The sequence below is a fragment of the Lonchura striata genome, chromosome 1 (genome assembly GCF_050655825.1).
Source record: "Lonchura striata isolate lonStrDom1 chromosome 1, ASM5065582v1, whole genome shotgun sequence".
Taxonomy (NCBI): domain Eukaryota; kingdom Metazoa; phylum Chordata; class Aves; order Passeriformes; family Estrildidae; genus Lonchura; species Lonchura striata.
This window is the reverse complement of record NC_140703.1, coordinates 32,186,515-32,204,642: the sequence shown is the minus strand read 5'-3', so window position 1 is coordinate 32,204,642 and position 18,128 is coordinate 32,186,515. Positions and strand designations below refer to the sequence as shown.

The window sequence follows — 18,128 nt, the reverse complement described above, 5'->3', positions numbered from 1 at the left end:
CCTTGGACTTGTACTTCAACATGAAGGAAAATTTCCCTCTGGACAGTGACACAGTGCATATCAGTCCTCCAGGGTCCATAAAAAAATTAACCAAGAAATGGAGATGAAGAGTGTTCCTATTTAGTCTCTCAAGCTATTCCAGCATCTCAAAGCATATGGCTTCTCTTTAATGTCTCTGGAGAGAATCCTGTGTCTTTCAGGAGCTAACACAACAAAGTTGGCAGCTGCTTGGAGAATGAACACAATTATTCAGCAAAGCATTAAGCTTTAGTAAACTTTGCATTGTGACAGAATTCCCCACTCCTGCAGAGAGGGATTTCAGAAGATCTCACTATTTGTGTTCACAGGATTATTGCTCATCTACATTGCATTCATAAGCATCAGCATTGTACTGAAATTCTTGTGTGGCAAAAGTCAGTCTGTAGAATATTCCAAATATGAATAAAAGAATGGTTTGGTATTTAGGCAGACATTTAAATACAGGTTAGCAGAGAGAAATTTGAAAAGGGAGATGCTGAGCATTCCCACATTTGAACTATTTAACTTGGGAAGCAGTAGGAGGGCACAAGATCATTTCTCTATCCTCCCTTTTGAAATTAAAGTGGAGGAATTTTATTTAGGAAAACACTGTGTTGCATAAGATAAAACCACATATTATTCAAGACAAGAAATTTGCCCAAATAAACTGAACAAAGTTAACCACTGGGTTTGGTGGAGTTTCGGGTTTTTCCCCAAATAAATGCAATGTAACTGTCTGTCCACTACCTAAAATATTCAACTTTGGGTAAAAATGTGCAATTTTAAGAAAGATGCCATCAGCACAGAGGAGTCTGAAAGAGGTTTGAGAGTTGTTATTCCTGTTATACAGGTGCTGTGTATAAGAATGAGACAGACAAACAACTACACATCATCCAAAGCCAAAAGGTATTTTTAGATTGAAGGCTACCTTACAGAATAATTAAAATAGCTCTCTATCTTAGCAGAGGTTTATGATTAACAGCTATGATATTTGAACATTCTACCAATACTTGATAATGCCCACATTTGGATCTTCAAATTTTCCACTGTGTACTTTTTTTCCTGGAGAAAACCTTGGACTAGAGATAAGACCAACACCAAGAACATATTTCTAGCAGCTCCCAAGTCAAGTCAACCAGTCTGGGTTTGAGGTTGAATCAAGACCATGAAGTGCCTGCTACTTCTCGCCTTTATTGGGGTGGCTGGTGAGTATATTTTTAATTTTTATTTCTTTCATTTAATAGGAAGCTGTTTTTTGGAGCAAAACTTCAAGGTAGTCTATTGTGGGAAAGCCAAGTCCAGTTTTAACTTGCATAAGTCAGACTCCTGCACCTTCCATCTCCTGTCTGTTCATAATGCCCTGTGCCACAAGCTGGGGAATGAATGCTTCATAGGGGCTCCTGACTTAGCTATGCAGATGTGGCCACAGCTTCAGGAAAAGGCTGCCTCCTTCTTCAGGACTGTGGAGTGCACAGGGAATAGTTCTGGCCCAGGAAGTTCTAAAGCAACTGCAAAATTTTGGACTCCCAGTGGGTGCTCCAAGAAAATATCACTGCACACTTGTTTTTACTTTTTCCCTCAGTCAACCCTTGACTGTTTCAGTAGAAGGGATCCAGGGAAAGACACACCTGTGATCCGATCCAACAAGAATGTTTCTGTGTCCCTGTGTCCCCTCAGGGAGCAGCCAGCAGGGCTTTACTTGCAGATACGTGAGGCACCAGTGTAAGTCTGATCCCCTTCTTTGAGGGTGCACCAAATGCCTGTGCCTTAGAGCTGCCCACCAGCGCTGCCCTGAGTGTCCATAGAAGGGGAGTCTACAAGTGAGGGGCTTCAGACAGGCAGTCACAGGGCAGATTACAGGCCACATTACCTTAGGCCAGCTGTTGACACGTGGCACTTCTTGTCCCCCAGTTGCCTTCCCCACCTTTGCTGAAGATGACGATGACAAGATTGTGGGAGGCTACACCTGTGGAAAGAACTCTGTGCCCTATCAAGTGTCCCTGAATTCTGGATATCACTTCTGTGGAGGTTCCCTCATCAGCAGCCAGTGGGTCGTGTCAGCTGCTCACTGCTACAAATAGTGAGTGGAAAAATTACATCCTTCTCTAACCTACTGCTGTCTCCCAGTTCACCTCTAGCAGGAATTCTAAGCTATGAGACAGAAATATGTAAGTGCCTCCATACTTACTGGAGACAGCCAAGGGATGGGTGGACCATTCAGGAAGCCAGACCGAGGCTTCCTGACGGGTTTTCCATTCTGCAAATGTTCCTGTGAAGGCAGAGCATTTTCTGAAATAACAATGGGATAATCAAGGCAGAGAATTCTGGGCTGTGATTTCTTATCAATTGCATGAATCTTGCTAAGGAAATCTCCCTGGAGAGCAGGAAGAGGATCGAGGTCAGTCTGGAGCTGTTTGCTTTGTCCCAGAAGATTTGTATCTAGTGCTGCTCTGTATTCAGCTGCTGTTATGTATTTACAAACCTGCAGAAATTCACCACCCATGCTTGGAGTGGGTTAAGATCTCAGTGTGGATCCCCAGGGCTCCCTGCAGGACAAGAAAGATCCCCTGCCCCAGAAGGCTTCTGTGGCAATGATGTTGGAGCAAGTGCACTCAGTGACAGGGGGTTTCTCTCAGCCTGCTGTAGCAGTAAAGGACACGCTGTGCCTTCTGTTTTCCAGTCGCATCCAAGTGCAGCTCGGGAAACACAACCTGGAGGCCACCGAATCCACGCAGCAGCTGATCAACTCTGCTAAAGTCATCCGCCACTCTGGCTACAGCCCCTACACCCTGGACAACGACATCATGCTCATCAAGCTGGCCACCCCAGCCACGCTCAACAAAGCTGTCCAAACCATTCCTCTGCCTACCAGCTGCGTGGCCACCGGCACCACCTGCCTGATCTCCGGCTGGGGCAACACCCTCAGCAGTGGCTGTGAGTACTCTGGGGGAACGTACAGACCCTTGGGGCCCAGGGCAGCCTCTATGACCTGGCCATTAACACCCAACAGGACAGGCTAAAACACAGGGAAATGCTGTGGGACGGGTTTTTTGAGTGATGCAACAGTGTAGGGACTGCACAGTGGATTCAGCTAATGTCAACAGAGTTGTCAGTTCTCTGAGAATAAGGGTGAAGTCTGAGACTATGGATCTAGAATTCCTACTAGAGATCCCTGTTCTCTCACACAGGTGGTCAGAGATGTGCATGGCGAGTGGTGTCTATTCCACTGATGACATCTAAACCTGCACCAGGGGAGAGGATGGTTTTCCTGAGGCTCAGGTTTCTTCCAGTGTATATATCACAAGAGTGGCCCCTCTCTTGCCAATTGATGAACTTCTAGGTGCCAGAAATTTAAGGTGGCTGCAGTGTAGAATGGTGGGCCCATGGGTAGAATTCGTTCCATCTCTACAGAGGGGACCCATGCTGTACTTACTGTTGACAGGAAGCAGGATGGCTGCTAGAACAGGGTGTCCAGCATTTGCTTTTCTGCTAAGATCTCTCTGAGCTCTGAAAAGGACTCAGCAATGCCATCAACCATCTTTGCCTATTTCTTTGTAGCCAACTACCCGGACCAATTGCAGTGCCTGAATGCTCCGGTCCTCTCTGCCGCCGAGTGCTCTGATGCCTACCCTGGGCAAATTACCGACAACATGATGTGTGTAGGATTCCTGGAGGGAGGAAAAGACTCCTGCCAGGTAAATCATCTGCCTCTCCTTTCCCAGTCATTTCTCTCCTGCCTCTTCCCAGCTGAAGAGGTCTTCACTTTACAGAGTCAGCTATACTCACTGCACTGGTAAATCTGAGTTTTTGAATGACAGCAGAGGCTTCAGGCACACAAATCCTGAAGGTTTGCCATGTACCGCATCTGGCAAAAACAGGCAGCTGGCTCATCCTTAGCTGTGATGCCCTTGGAGCTCAAGTCAGACATGGTAGCATCAGGTGGAGAGTGTGAATGAGGAGCAGCCTTTGGAGAACTTTTGTGCTGAGTACACCAGGAGGAGCTTCCTGCAGAGTCAGTGATCTCAGGGATCTCTGGCTCATTGCTTAGGCTGATGCCATTTGCTGAATATCCATATCCTTTGTGTGCACAGGGAGATTCCGGCGGTCCTGTGGTCTGCAACGGAGAGCTCCAGGGCATTGTCTCCTGGGGTTTAGGATGTGCCCAGGAGGGCTACCCTGGAGTTTACACCAAGGTTTGCAACTACGTCTCCTGGATCCAGTCCACCATTGCCTCCCACTGAGATGCTTGTTTGGTTTGATGTGTATTTTCTCATCATCATTTCTGTTCTTTTGTGTCTGGACAAGCAGAAATTATGAGAAATTAATAAAGACTTTCAGGCTTTAACTTTCCCTACTTTGTGCATTGTTTCTCTGGGAACTTCCAAAGGTTTTTATATGGAGCCCATAAGTAATGAATTCCACACAGGAGGAATTATTTAATATTTGCAGTGCCAGTAGAACTGAAAGCATCTTGGAAAACTTTACAGACTCATATTTAGAAGACTTTCCATCAGTTATTTTCAGTTGTTTCCGAAACTTTTCATTTATGTCAGTTACTCCACATTTCTACTGTTGAAAAGGCCACTTCAGGCTTCTGCCTCCTCCTTCTGTAGCTCTCTAGTCCATTCATTGTGAAGGATGCTGCTTGCTTCTAGATAGGAGGGCTTTCCTGAATTGTCTACACTTCGTTATCCTCAATGCAAAGGACAGTGCAGGGGCTCAGAGTAATCTGATACTCACCTAAATCTTCATAATCTATCAAGAACAGAAGCTGGAAATTCCTTACTGGAGTGTGAAGAACAGGCTTGGTCAGGGGAGCTGCAGCTCATGCCATAGCTGTGGGGACACAGAGATGCTGTCTGATGCTCAAGTTCTTGTGCTTTAAGCTGTAACTAGGTGTTACAGGCAGTCCCTCACTAGCCCCTTCCCCTGTGGGATGGGAAAAAGGGTAGAACTTAGACGTTGAGATCCAAACAGAGCAATAATACAAGTAAATAACAAAAAAAAAAAGAGAGATAAATAAGTCATGTAAATCCATGTGATGCACAATACTGTCACTCACCACCCACTGACACACTGCCCAGCCCATCCCTGAGCAGTAACAGGCAGCACCTGGCCAGATCCCCTCAGTTTCCTTACTGAGCATCAGGCTGGCAGGGAGGAAATATCCTTTTAGCCAGACTGGGTCTGCTCTCTCAATAATGTTCCCTTCCAGCTGCTTGTGTACCTGTTCTATGGCAAAGAATGAGACACTCTAATTTCCTGAATTTGCAGTAAGCAGTGCTTAACTACAACTAAAACTCTGTCAACACCATTATTCTCATATTGAATTCAGAAGACAGCACTCTGCCATAGTCTCCACTGCAGGATCCTGTCTCCGGCTTAGCACAGTTTTCCTCAGGACTTGGATGGAAATTTTCCCATCAGTGAAACACTGAATTGGGATACACCCCATGAGCCTTCTCTTTCCCAGCATTATGAGGTGCAAGTTCTATCAGGGAATCTAGCCCAATTCCACTTGTTTGTCCTTCCCTATTGGCAGGCAGTCATCTAGGCACAGTAAGGAGAAGGATGAGGGAAATGTGCTCCCAGCAGACCTAGCCAGAATGGCCTGTCACTCCTTCCCTGTGTCCCTTTTAACCCCTTGCCACTGTCCCAGATGTTATTTATCCCTGTGATCATTGGGTTCCCCAGATATCCCATGCAGACTTTGTGGAGCAGAGGACACGTGGATTTTCTTCAGAGCAGAAACACCTGAGGGCACAGTGGAGAGGCTGCAGTGGCCTGGGTCTCCTCAGCCTGTGAGCAGAGCAGCACAGAGGAGTCCCTGGCAGAGCAGGGGTGAATGAATTTGCACTGTACAGCTGCTTTCTAGACCCCAGTGCTCTCACTGCCTGAATCCCAGCGGCAGCCTCCAGACCCCACTGGAGGACAAGCTCAGTCCTGCCAGGAAAGCAAATCTCCTTGGAGAGGCCAATCCTCAGGCAGGAGGGGGCAATGACACAGATGCTCTCTGTCATTCCCCAGGGTTCCCAGCCAGCCAATGCCTTCTCTCACTTCTTGGCCAGCGCCACCCTGAGATGTCTCACACTCACCCACTGCTCCCTCTCCACATGTCTTTGGGCAGCTACCAGAGGCAGGTTGCTGAGAGGGTAGGGGCATTTCACCCATGGTTCTCTGCTGGTTCTTTGTGGCCATGCTGGCCCCTGTGGGTAAGTGAACTCAACACTGCCCGGAGCTCCTCCACTGATCCTGCTGCTGTTCTCCCAGCTGTGTAGCCAGTTCCTGTCAGTGTTTTATTCTGTAGAGCTTTCTGCATTGAGGCTAAGCAGTGAATGTGTTGGGCAGGAATCCCTGAATCTTCTGCAATGGACATCTACTTGTAATTGTTTTTGCAGCCCGTAGACGGTTCCTGGCTTTGGACTCAAACTGCTCAGGAATGCATCTTGCCTATTGAGGAGAGATTGGAAATTCACCTGCAGATCTGAAGAGCTTTCTCATCCCTTGGCTGCCCTATTTCTCCTCCCCCTTTCCCTACCAACCCACAGTGCCTAGTTCAAATTTTCCTATTTTTTTCCTTCTCCTCACTGCTCCTACTTTTCCTTTCCAGTGTTAGCCCTGGAACGGTCTCCAGACATGGTGATAAAAGAAGGCCAGTATATGAATCTGGAATGTTCCATGAAGAAATATGCCAGTACAGCGATGTACTGGTTTGTGCTGCCTTCTGGGAAGAATTCCAGTCTGACCCTACTGGCTTCTGCAGTACAAGGTGCTAACCCAGTGGTGGAGAAGAGTTTTGAGAGCCATTTCAAGAGCAGCAAGATAAAAGGAGATAAGATCACCCTCTCAATAGAACATGCCTTTCTCAATGACTCTGGCACGTACTACTGTGCTGAGGGCGAGCACAGTGCTGAATCTTCTGAGGGAGCTGAGCACAAACTTCTCCCTGTACATACAGAACGTGCTTTCTACCTTGTAGGTACTGCAGGAGGCTTCTCACTCATTAGCTGCTGTGATTCCTAGCCTTGCCTTCCTCCTCTTCTCAGATGCTAATAGTTTGTTTGTCCATATTTTTCCTTTTGATACTCCAGGCCTCCTTCTGCATTTAAGTCTTACTTGCACTACAACTTGATTCTGTCAGCCCTTCTTCTCCTCTCTGTCTCCCTTCCCTTCCCCACCCTTATCTTTCTGTCTTCAGTCTGCTCTCCACTGACATCCTCTTACTTAACTCCAGTCAACCCTGCTCATAATTCTCACTCTCAAACAGGACAAATGCTTGTGTGGCAAGTTCTTGGTGCACCTGTAGGTAAAGCCAAGGCCTGGCAGATGTGGAAGTAGCCATTACCATGTGGGAGCTACAACACACTCCTCTGTTACAACGATTTGCCTGTGGTTGTTCTGTGGCCACAGATATGAACATTAGAGTACAAGTCTGTGCTTACTCATTTAAGGTGTTACATGGTTCCGTAACTCTTCCATGTAGAGTGTTGTCTAGGGCAGGATCCACTGAGAGGGCTGTGCAGCTTTTAAGATTGGCTATGACAGGATGGACTGATGCACAGAGAGGAGCTTTCTGGAATTCAGTAAGGCAAATGCAGGGTATACTACACCTGGGGAGAAATAACCCCATGCAGCAGCACAGGCTGGGGGCAGGCCTGCTGGGAAGCAGCTCTTTGGAGAAGGATCTGGGGGCCCTGGTGGACAAGAATATCCCCATAAACCAGCAGTGTGTCCTGGTGGCCAAAAAGCCACTGGTGTCCTAGGATACATTAGAAAGAGCAAAAAGACAGTGGTGTCCTGGGATGCATTAGGAAGAGCATTGACAGGTGCGGATCCATTCAGCCCTGGTGAGGTAAATCTGCAGTGCTATGTACCTTTAACCATGGATGTGAAAAAGAGAGTGCAAAGGAGACATGGATGTCCTGGAGAAAGTCCAGGACAGGAGACAAAAGATGATTAGTAGAGTGGAGCACCTCTTTAGTGCACAGTGATTAAGGGAGCTGGGCCTGTTTTGCCTTGAGAAGAAAGAACTAAATGGCTACCTCATTGATGTCTACAAGTATCTGAAGGGAGGGTCCCAAGAGGTGGAGCCAGGTCCCTCACTTTGATGCCCAGTGCTAGGTCAGGAGGCAATGGGCAGAAAATGAAGCACAGGAAGTTCCACCTGAATCTAAGGTCAGAGCTTTGCAATGTGAGTGGCCGTGCACTGGAACAGATTGCCCAAAGAAGTTGTGGAGCCTCTCTCCCAGGAGATATCCCAGAACCATATGGATACAATAGTGTACAGTGTGCTCTGGAATGACTCTGTGTCAGCAGGGAGCTTGGAGCAGTGGCCCCCTGAGGTCCCTTCTTAGCTGGCCCATCCCATGATTCTGTCTTGCATAACACAAACCCGTGGACAGCACAGTCCTGCATGGGGCACTCCAGGTGGTTCCCACCCTGCAGATTCCATGCTAATGTCCATGCTCCTCAGGACCTAAACACAGGGCCCCACATAGCAGCCATGCCTATTCAACATCAGTAACTCTCTCAAATATAGTGACTTCCTCAAGGTTCCCTCTGCACTGCCCTCTGCACACCCCAGGCCATTGAGGACCCTTTGCATGAACACATCAGGCACAGCCTCCTCTGAGCTGGAATGCTACTGGTAGTATGAGGATTTGGTATTTCTACAAAGTAGCCCAATCCCTTTGCTTTTTTCTCCCACTTCATTATAGGAATCTGGAGTCTTCTCTGAATCTTTCTAGGCAGCTTAGGGATATGAATGAAATGAGACAAACTCTGAGATGCAGCAGAGTTTTTGGGAAGAGCTGGAGGCATTGCTGCTCTCCTCTGCTGACAGGACACAGGAAACATCTTCACTGCAAAGCCCAGGACAGCCTTGAGCAGTCACATCATCTTGATTTCCTGCATGGGCCAGCCTCACTCTGCCGTACACACAGCTCAGCACAGATGGGCAGAGCCTCTGTCACACCTCCGTACCCAAACTCAGTACACACAAACTACGAGTGTCTCTTCCTGCCTACAGGGATGTCCCACTGCCTTGGGCAGGGGAACAAGGCACTGTGCAGAGAAGAGGACATGGTTTTCTCCAGTTTTGTCCATTTGCATCCTGGGGCTCTTTTGCAGAGTGCTGCAGTTAAGAGGCAAGGAGACGTTCTGTTCTTCTTTGACATGGAGAAGGTCAGTGTGTAGCAGCGAACAGCCCTGAACCATGCCACCTACTGAAGTCCCAGCTACTCTTGCACAGCCACGTTCACACACAGCAGGCAGCCAGAGGAGCAGGGTTCAAGCACCTCATGACTGCCTGCAGGTGTCATTCCCCACCGTTCCTGGACAGCCAACAGCCTTGTGACATTTCAGACTCCTGCTCACTCCCCTGCCCACCCACAGAGAGACGGATCTCTTCCTCTCCACCTCTCACTTTTACACATCTCTGTGTCTGTGCTGTCACCGGGGGCAGGTGGCAGGAAGGAGGGGACCTTCTCTATGGATTTCCAGTGGTTCCTTGTGGCCATGGTGCTCCCTGTGGGTAAGTGGGCTTCCCTTCCTCTTCAATAGCTTCACTGGGGCTGCTGCTGCTGCTGCATCCTCAGCTGTGCTCCCAGTTGCTGCCAGTGCCCCTTTCCCAAGGCTTCCAGGGGGGAAGGTGGGCAATGAACCAGGTGATCCTTTCCACCACCTCTTGAATCAGGAAATTCTGGAAGACTGAAAATTTGTTTTTTCCTGCCCCTTTTTAATACTTTGCTTAAGAGTACCAAAGTAATTTCTTTTCAAATGTTGCATTTGAAGCTGGTTTGTTTGGGGTTTTGTCTTATATGTACCTTTTTTCAGAGAAGCAGGGCGCTGTCCCCAAGCTTTCTGATATGCTGGTGGCATTCTGTTAATATAAAGATGTGTATTTTTGTCTTCTTCAATGCATTTCACTTCCCACCTTTCATCTCCTTTCTTTCCAGGCTGGGCCCTTCAGCAATCCCCAGATACAATTATCCGGGTGGGAGACACCGTGACTCTGGAATGTTCTGCATCAGGGAAAGATTTCGTAAACATCTACTGGTACAAGTTACCCATGGAGAAGGATGCCAGTATGCAATTGGTTGTATATTCAGTGGAAGGTGGCAAAGCAGATATTCAGAAGGAATTCCAAAATCGCTTCCAGAGTAATGGGACTCGGAACAACCATTTATCTGTGAAGATACAGCATGCCCAACTCAATGACACTGGAACATATTTCTGTGCTGAAAGTAATCCACAGTGACTCAAAGACAGGTGCAGCATAGCACAAAGGTTTTCAGGCAAACAGGGATCTGCCACCAGCACACCCTAAGCCCTGTGTTTGACAGAACCCCATTTTCTTACATGCCCTTTTTCTCTTGAGGAAAAACACGGCATGACTGTCTGTCCATCTGTGCACCTACCTGTCCATCTGTTTGTCTTTAGCATGGTCTCTAGCTGCTTTTCTGTTCTTTCCCATCTCTGAATCATTGTCTAACTCTGCTTTCTTGTTGTCCTCACTGTAACACCTCATTTTTCTGCCATTCATAGACTGTTTCTCACTTTTCCACTTAGCGGTTAGATACAGTTTTCCTCAGGACTTCCTTCCATGGAAATTTCTGCTTCACTGAATTGGTTGACACCTGATGAGCCTTTTCCTTCCCACCGTTATGAGACAGAAATTCCACCAGGGAACCTAGCCCAATTCCACTTGTTTGTCCTTCCTATTATCCAGCAGACATCAAGACACAGGAAAGGGAATGATGAGGGAAATGAGCTCCCAGAACACCTTGGCTGGAAGTTCTATCAATCCTTCCCTGTGTCCCTTTCACCCCTTGCCACTGTCCCAGACGTTATTTATCTCTGTTATCATTGGGTTCCCCAGATATCCCATGCAGACTTTGTGGAGCAGAGGACACGTGGATTTTCTTCAGAGCAGAAACACCTGAGGGCACAGTGGAGAGGCTGCAGTGGCTTGGGTCTCCTCAGCCTGTGAGCAGAGCAGCACAGAGGAGTCCCTGGCAGAGCAGGAGAGAATGAATTTGCACTGTACAGCTGCTTTCTAGACCCCAGTGCTCTCACTGCCTGAATCCCAGCGGCAGCCTCCAGACCCCATTGGAGGACAAGCTCAGTCCTGCCAGGAAAGCAAATCTCCTTGGAGAGGCCAATCCTCAGGCAGGAGGGGGCAATGACACAGATGCTCTCTGTCATTCCCCAGGGCTCCCAGCCAGCCAATGCCTTCTCTCACTTCTTGGCCAGCCCCACCCTGAGATGTCTCACACTCACCCACTGCTCCCTCTCCACATGTCTTTGGGCAGCTACCAGAGGCAGGTTGCTGAGAGGGTAGGGGCATTTCCCCCATGGTTCTCTGCTGGTTCTTTGTGGCCATGCTGGCCCCTGTGGGTAAGTGAACTCAACACTGCCCGGAGCTCCTCCACTGATCCTGCTGCTGTTCTCCCAGCTGTGTAGCCAGTTTCTGTCAGTGTTTTATTCTGTAGAGCTTTCTGCATTGAGGATGAGCAGTGAATGTGTTGGGCAGGAATCCCTGAATCTTCTGCAATGGACATCTACTTGTAATTGTTTTTGCAGCCCGTAGACGGTTCCTGGCTTTGGACTCAAACTGCTCAGGAATGCATCTTGCCTATTGAGGAGAGATTGGAAATTCACCTGCAGATCTGAAGAGCTTTCTCATCCCTTGGCTGCCCTATTTCTCCTCCCCCTTTCCCTACCAACCCACAGTGCCTAGTTCAAATTTTCCTATTTTTTTCCTTCTCCTCACTGCTCCTACTTTTCCTTTCCAGTGTTAGCCCTGGAACGGTCTCGAGACATGGTGATAAAAGAAGGCCAGTCTATGAATCTGGAATGTTCCATGAAGAAATATGCCAGTACAGCGATGTACTGGTTTGTGCTGCCTTCTGGGAAGAATTCCAGTCTGACCCTACTGGCTTCTGCAGTACAAGGTGCTAACCCAGTGGTGGAGAAGAGTTTTGAGAGCCATTTCAAGAGCAGCAAGATAAAAGGAGATAAGATCACCCTCTCAATAGAACATGCCTTTCTCAATGACTCTGGCACGTACTACTGTGCTGAGGGTGAGCACAGTGCTGAATCTGCTGAGGGAGCTGAGCACAAACTTCTCCCTGTACATACAGAACGTGCTTTCTACCTTGTAGGTACTGCAGGAGGCTTCTCACTCATTAGCTGCTGTGATTCCTTGCCTTGCCTTCCTCCTCTTCTCAGATGCTAATAGTTTGTTTGTCCATATTTTTCCTTTTGATACTCCAGGCCTCCTTCTGCATTTAAGTCTTACTTGCACTACAACTTGATTCTCTCAGCCCTTCTTCTCCTCTCTGTCTCCCTTCCCTTCCCCACCCTTATCTTTCTGTCTTCAGTCTGCTCTCCACTGACATCCTCTTACTTAACTCCAGTCAACCCTGCTCATAATTCTCACTCTCAAACAGGACAAATGCTTGTGTGGCAAGTTCTTGGTGCACCTGTAGGTAAAGGCAAGGCCTGGCAGATGTGGAAGTAGCCAGTACCATGTGGGAGCTGCAACACACTCCTCTGTTACAACGATTTGCCTGTGGTTGTTCTGTGGCCACAGATATGAACATTAGAGTACAAGTCTGTGCTTACTCATTTAAGGTGTTACATGGTTCCGTAACTCTTCCATGTAGAGTGTTGTCTAGGGCAGGATCCACTGAGAGGGCTGTGCAGCTTTTAAGATTGGCTATGACAGGATGGACTGATGCACAGAGAGGAGCTTTCTGGAATTCAGTAAGGCAAATGCAGGGTATACTACACCTGGGGAGAAATAACCCCATGCAGCAGCACAGGCTGGGGGCAGGCCTGCTGGGAAGCAGCTCTTTGGAGAAGGATCTGGGGGCCCTGGTGGACAAGAATATCCCCATAAACCAGCAGTGTGTCCTGGTGGCCAAAAAGCCACTGGTGTCCTAGGATACATTAGAAAGAGCAAAAAGACAGTGGTGTCCTGGGATGCATTAGGAAGAGCATTGACAGGTGCGGATCCATTCAGCCCTGGTGAGGTAAATCTGCAGTGCTATGTACCTTTAACCATGGATGTGAAAAAGAGAGTGCAAAGGAGACATGGATGTCCTGGAGAAAGTCCAGGACAGGAGACAAAAGATGATTAGTAGAGTGGAGCACCTCTTTAGTGCACAGTGATTAAGGGAGCTGGGCCTGTTTTGCCTTGAGAAGAAAGAACTAAATGGCTACCTCATTGATGTCTACAAGTATCTGAAGGGAGGGTCCCAAGAGGTGGAGCCAGGTCCTTCACTTTGATGCCCAGTGCTAGGTCAGGAGGCAATGGGCAGAAAATGAAGCACAGGAAGTTCCACCTGAATCTAAGGTCAGAGCTTTGCAATGTGAGTGGCCGTGCACTGGCACAGATTGCCCAAAGAAGTTGTGGAGCCTCTCTCCCAGGAGATATCCCAGAACCATATGGATGCAGTAGTGTACTGTGTGCTCTGGAATGACTCCGTGTCAGCAGGGAGCTTGGAGCAGTGGCCCCCTGAGGTCCCTTCTTAGCTGGCCCATCCCATGATTCTGTCTTGCATAACACAAACCCGTGGACAGCACAGTCCTGCATGGGGCACTCCAGGTGGTTCCCACCCTGCAGATTCCATGCTAATGTCCATGCTCCTCAGGACCTAAACACAGGGCCCCACATAGCAGCCATGCCTATTCAACATCAGTAACTCTCTCAAATATAGTGACTTCCTCAAGGTTCCCTCTGCACTGCCCTCTGCACACCCCAGGCCATTGAGGACCCTTTGCATGAACACATCAGGCACAGCCTCCTCTGAGCTGGAATGCTACTGGTAGTATGAGGATTTGGTATTTCTACAAAGTAGCCCAATCCCTTTGCTTTTTTCTCCCACTTCATTATAGGAATCTGGAGTCTTCTCTGAATCTTTCTAGGCAGCTTAGGGATATGAATGAAATGAGACAAACTCTGAGATGCAGCAGAGTTTTTGGGAAGAGCTGGAGGCATTGCTGCTCTCCTCTGCTGACAGGACAGAGGGAACATCTACACTGCAAAGCCCAGGACAGCCTTGAGCAGTCACATCATCTTGATTTCCTGCATGGGCCAGCCTCACTCTGCCGTACACACAGCTCAGCACGGCTGGGCAGAGCCTCTGTCACACCTCCGTACCCAAACTCAGTACACACAAACTACGAGTGTCTCTTCCTGCCTACAGGGATGTCCCACTGCCTTGGGCAGGGGAACAAGGCACTGTGCAGAGAAGAGGACATGGTTTTCTCCAGTTTTGTCCATTTGCATCCTGGGGCTCTTTTGCAGAGTGCTGCAGTTAAGAGGCAAGGAGACGTTCTGTTCTTCTTTGACATGGAGAAGGTCAGTGTGTAGCAGCGAACAGCCCTGAACCATGCCACCTACTGAAGTCCCAGCTACTCTTGCACAGCCACGTTCACACACAGCAGGCAGCCAGAGGAGCAGGGTTCAAGCACCTCATGACTGCCTGCAGGTGTCATTCCCCACCGTTCCTGGACAGCCAACATTCTTGTGACCTTTCAGACTCCTGCTCACTCCCCTGCCCACCCACACAGAGACGGATCTCTTCCTCTCCACCTCTCACTTTTACACATCTCTGTGTCTGTGCTGTCACCGGGGGCAGGTGGCAGGAAGGAGGGGACCTTCTCTATGGATTTCCAGTGGCTCCTTGTGGCCATGCTGCTCCCTGTGGGTAAGTGGGCTTCCCTTCCTCTTCAGCAGCTTCAATGGGGCTGCTGCTGCTGCTGCATCCTCAGCTGTGCTCCCAGTTGCTGCCAGTGCCCCTTTCCCAAGGCTTCCAGGGGGGAAGGTGGGCAATGAACCAGGTGATCCTTTCCACCACCTCTTGAATCAGGAAATTCTGGAAGACTGAAAATTTGTTTTTTCCTGCCCCTTTTTAATACTTTGCTTAAGAGTACCAAAGTAATTTCTTTTCAAATGTTGCATTTGAAGCTGGTTTGTTTGGGGTTTTGTCTTATATGTACCTTTTTTCAGAGAAGCAGGGCGCTGTCCCCAAGCTTTCTGATATGCTGGTGGCATTCTGTTAATATAAAGATGTGTATTTTTGTCTTCTTCAATGCATTTCACTTCCCACCTTTCATCTCCTTTCTTTCCAGGCTGGGCCCTTCAGCAATCCCCAGATACAATTATCAGGGTGGGAGACACCGTGACTCTGGAATGTTCTGCATCAGGGAAAGATTTCGTAAACATCTACTGGTACAAGTTACCCATGGAGAAGGATGCCAGTATGCAATTGGTTGTATATTCAGTGGAAGGTGGCAAAGCAGATATTCAGAAGGAATTCCAAAATCGTTTCCAGAGTAATGGGACTCGGAACAACCATTTATCTGTGAAGATACAGCATGCCCAACTCAATGACACTGGAACATATTTCTGTGCTGAAAGTAATCCACAGTGACTCAAAGACAGGTGCAGCATAGCACAAAGGTTTCCAGGCAAACAGGGATCTGCCACCAGCACACCCTAAGCCCTGTGTTTGACAGAACCCCATTTTCTTACATGCCCTTTTTCTCTTGAGGAAAAACACGGCATGACTGTCTGTCCATCTGTGCACCTACCTGTCCATCTGTCTGTCTTTAGCATGGTCTCTAGCTGCTTTTCTGTTCTTTCCCATCTCTGAATCATTGTCTAACTCTGCTTTCTTGTTGTCCTCACTGTAACACCTCATTTTTCTGCCATTCATAGACTGTTTCTCACTTTTCCACTTAGTGGTTAGATACAGTTTTCCTCAGGACTTCCTTCCATGGAAATTTCTGCTTCACTGAATTGGTTGACACCTGATGAGCCTTTTCCTTCCCACCGTTATGAGACCGAAATTCCACCAGGGAACCTAGCCCAATTCCACTTGTTTGTCCTTCCTATTATCCAGCAGACATCAAGACACAGGAAAGGGAATGATGAGGGAAATGAGCTCCCAGAACACCTTGGCTGGAAGTTCTATCAATCCTTCCCTGTGTCCCTTTCACCCCTTGCCACTGTCCCAGACGTTATTTATCTCTGTTATCATTGGGTTCCCCAGATATCCCATGCAGACTTTGTGGAGCAGAGGACACGTGGATTTTCTTCAGAGCAGAAACACCTGAGGGCACAGTGGAGAGGCTGCAGTGGCTTGGGTCTCCTCAGCCTGTGAGCAGAGCAGCACAGAGGAGTCCCTGGCAGAGCAGGGGTGAATGAATTTGCACTGTACAGCTGCTTTCTAGACCCCAGTGCTCTCACTGCCTGAATACCCACTGGAGGACAAGCTCAGTCCTGCCAGGAAAGCAAATCTCCTTGGAGAGGCCAATCCTCAGGCAGGAGGGGGCAATGACACAGATGCTCTCTGTCATTCCCCAGGGTTCCCAGCCAGCCAATGCCTTCTCTCACTTCTTGGCCAGCCCCACCCTGAGATGTCTCACACGCACCCACTGCTCCCTCTCCACATGTCTTTGGGCAGCTACCAGAGGCAGGTTGCTGAGAGGGTAGGGGCATTTCCCCCATGGTTCTCTGCTGGTTCTTTGTGGCCATGCTGGCCCCTGTGGGTAAGTGAACTCAACACTGCCCGGAGCTCCTCCACTGATCCTGCTGCTGCTCTCCCAGCTGTGTAGCCAGTTCCTGTCAGTGTTTTATTCTGTAGAGCTTTCTGCATTGAGGCTAAGCAGTGAATGTGTTGGGCAGGAAACCCTGAATCTTCTGCAATGGACATCTACTTGTAATTGTTTCTGCAGCTCATAGACGGTTCCTGGCTTTGGACTCAAACTGCTCAGGAATGCATCTTGCCTATTGAGGAGAGATTGGAAATTCACCTGCTGATCTGAAGAGCTGTCCCATTCATAGAACTGCTCCCTTGGCTGCCCTATTTCTCCTCCCCCTTTCCCTACCAACCCACAGTGCCTAGTTCAAATGTTTCCCTTTTTTTCCTTCTCCTCACTGCTCCTACTTTTCCTTTCCAGTGTTAGCCCTGGAACAGTCTCCAGACATGGTGATAAAAGAAGGCCAGTCCGTGAATCTGGAATGTTCCAAGATGAAATCCTCCAGCACAGCGATGTACTGGTTTGTGCTGCCTTCCGAGAAGAATTCCAGTCTGACCCAGTTGGTTTATGCAATAGAAGGCGGTAACGCAGCAGTGGAGAAGGGTTTTGAGAGCCATTTCAAGAGCAGCAAGATAAAAGGAGACAGTATCACCCTCTCAATAGACCATGCCTTTCTCAATGACTCTGGCACATACTACTGTGCTGAGAGTGATCACAGTGGTGAATCTGCTAAGGGAGCTGAGCACAAACTTCTCCCTGCACATACAGGACCTGCTTTCCACCCTGTGGTTGCTGCAGGAGGCTTCTCACTCATTAGCTGCTGTTCTTCCTAACCTTGCCTTCCTCCTCTTCTCAGATGCTGACAGTTTATTTGTCCATTTATTTCCTTGCTACTCCAGACCTCCCTCTGCAGATAAATCTTCCTTGCACTATACTTACTTTTGTCATCCCTTCTTCTTCTCTCTGTCTCCCTTCCTTTTTCCCCACCCTCTTCTTTCTGTCTTCAATCTACACTCCACTGCCTTCATGTTTCGTAACTCCAGTCATCCCTTATCATATTTCTCACTCTCAAACAGGACAAATGCTTGTGTGTGAAGTTCTGGGTGCACCTGTATATAAAGGCAAGGCCTGGCAGATGTGGAAGTAGACAGTACCATGTGGGAACTGCAACACACGCTCTTCTGTTGCAATAATTTGTCTGTGGTTGTTCTGTGGCCAAGTAATATGAACAGTAGAGCACAAGCCTGTGCTTACTCAGGTAAAGGGTTATGTGAATCCCTAATTCCTCCATGTAGAGTGTTATCTGGGGTAGGATCCCCCTGCCTTCCAGCCCTTGGTCTACAAACAGTTTATCTTCCACAAACATGCTATAAAAATGACAGGTTATGTTAGCAAGCTGCAGAGCTAATAGAGATTTTCAAGAGGTTACAGTATTCTGTTCATCAGTGACCCGGGTGAAGGGGTAGAGAGTCTCCTCAGGAACTTCACCGATAATGCCATGTTAGGAGGAATTGCTGATAGACCAGTGGGCTGTGCAGCCCTTCAGATTGGCCTTG

At 48.3% G+C, this 18,128-nt stretch overlaps 2 protein-coding genes across 4 annotated transcripts; both read left to right on the top strand.

The window, feature by feature from the left end:
- Positions 1–1,086: 1,086 nt before the first annotated feature.
- Positions 1,087–4,372, top strand: LOC110480718 (trypsin I-P1). Its single transcript, XM_085592562.1, has 5 exons — positions 1,087–1,223; positions 1,930–2,098; positions 2,699–2,952; positions 3,577–3,713; positions 4,110–4,372. Exons 1-5 carry the CDS (start codon positions 1,184–1,186, stop codon positions 4,257–4,259), a joined length of 750 nt encoding a protein of 249 aa, XP_085448688.1. The 5' UTR covers positions 1,087–1,183; the 3' UTR covers positions 4,260–4,372.
- A 638-nt stretch (positions 4,373–5,010) lies between these two features.
- On the top strand, positions 5,011–17,129 carry LOC146768634 (uncharacterized). Of its 3 annotated transcripts, XM_085592637.1 has the most exons (6): positions 5,011–6,230; positions 6,629–6,993; positions 9,975–11,415; positions 11,814–14,735; positions 15,160–15,472; positions 16,993–17,129. In XM_085592637.1, the coding sequence occupies exons 1-3, from the start codon at positions 6,188–6,190 to the stop codon at positions 10,026–10,028; spliced, it is 462 nt and encodes a 153-aa protein (XP_085448763.1). In that variant the 5' UTR covers positions 5,011–6,187; the 3' UTR covers positions 10,029–11,415; positions 11,814–14,735; positions 15,160–15,472; positions 16,993–17,129. The 3 variants fall into 3 exon arrangements, 1 of the variants encoding a protein (XP_085448763.1); XR_014958567.1 differs by lacking the exons at positions 5,011–6,230; positions 6,629–6,993 and adding an exon at positions 7,908–9,550; XR_014958568.1 differs by lacking the exons at positions 5,011–6,230; positions 6,629–6,993 and adding an exon at positions 9,569–9,683.
- The last annotated feature ends 999 nt before the right edge of the window (positions 17,130–18,128 follow it).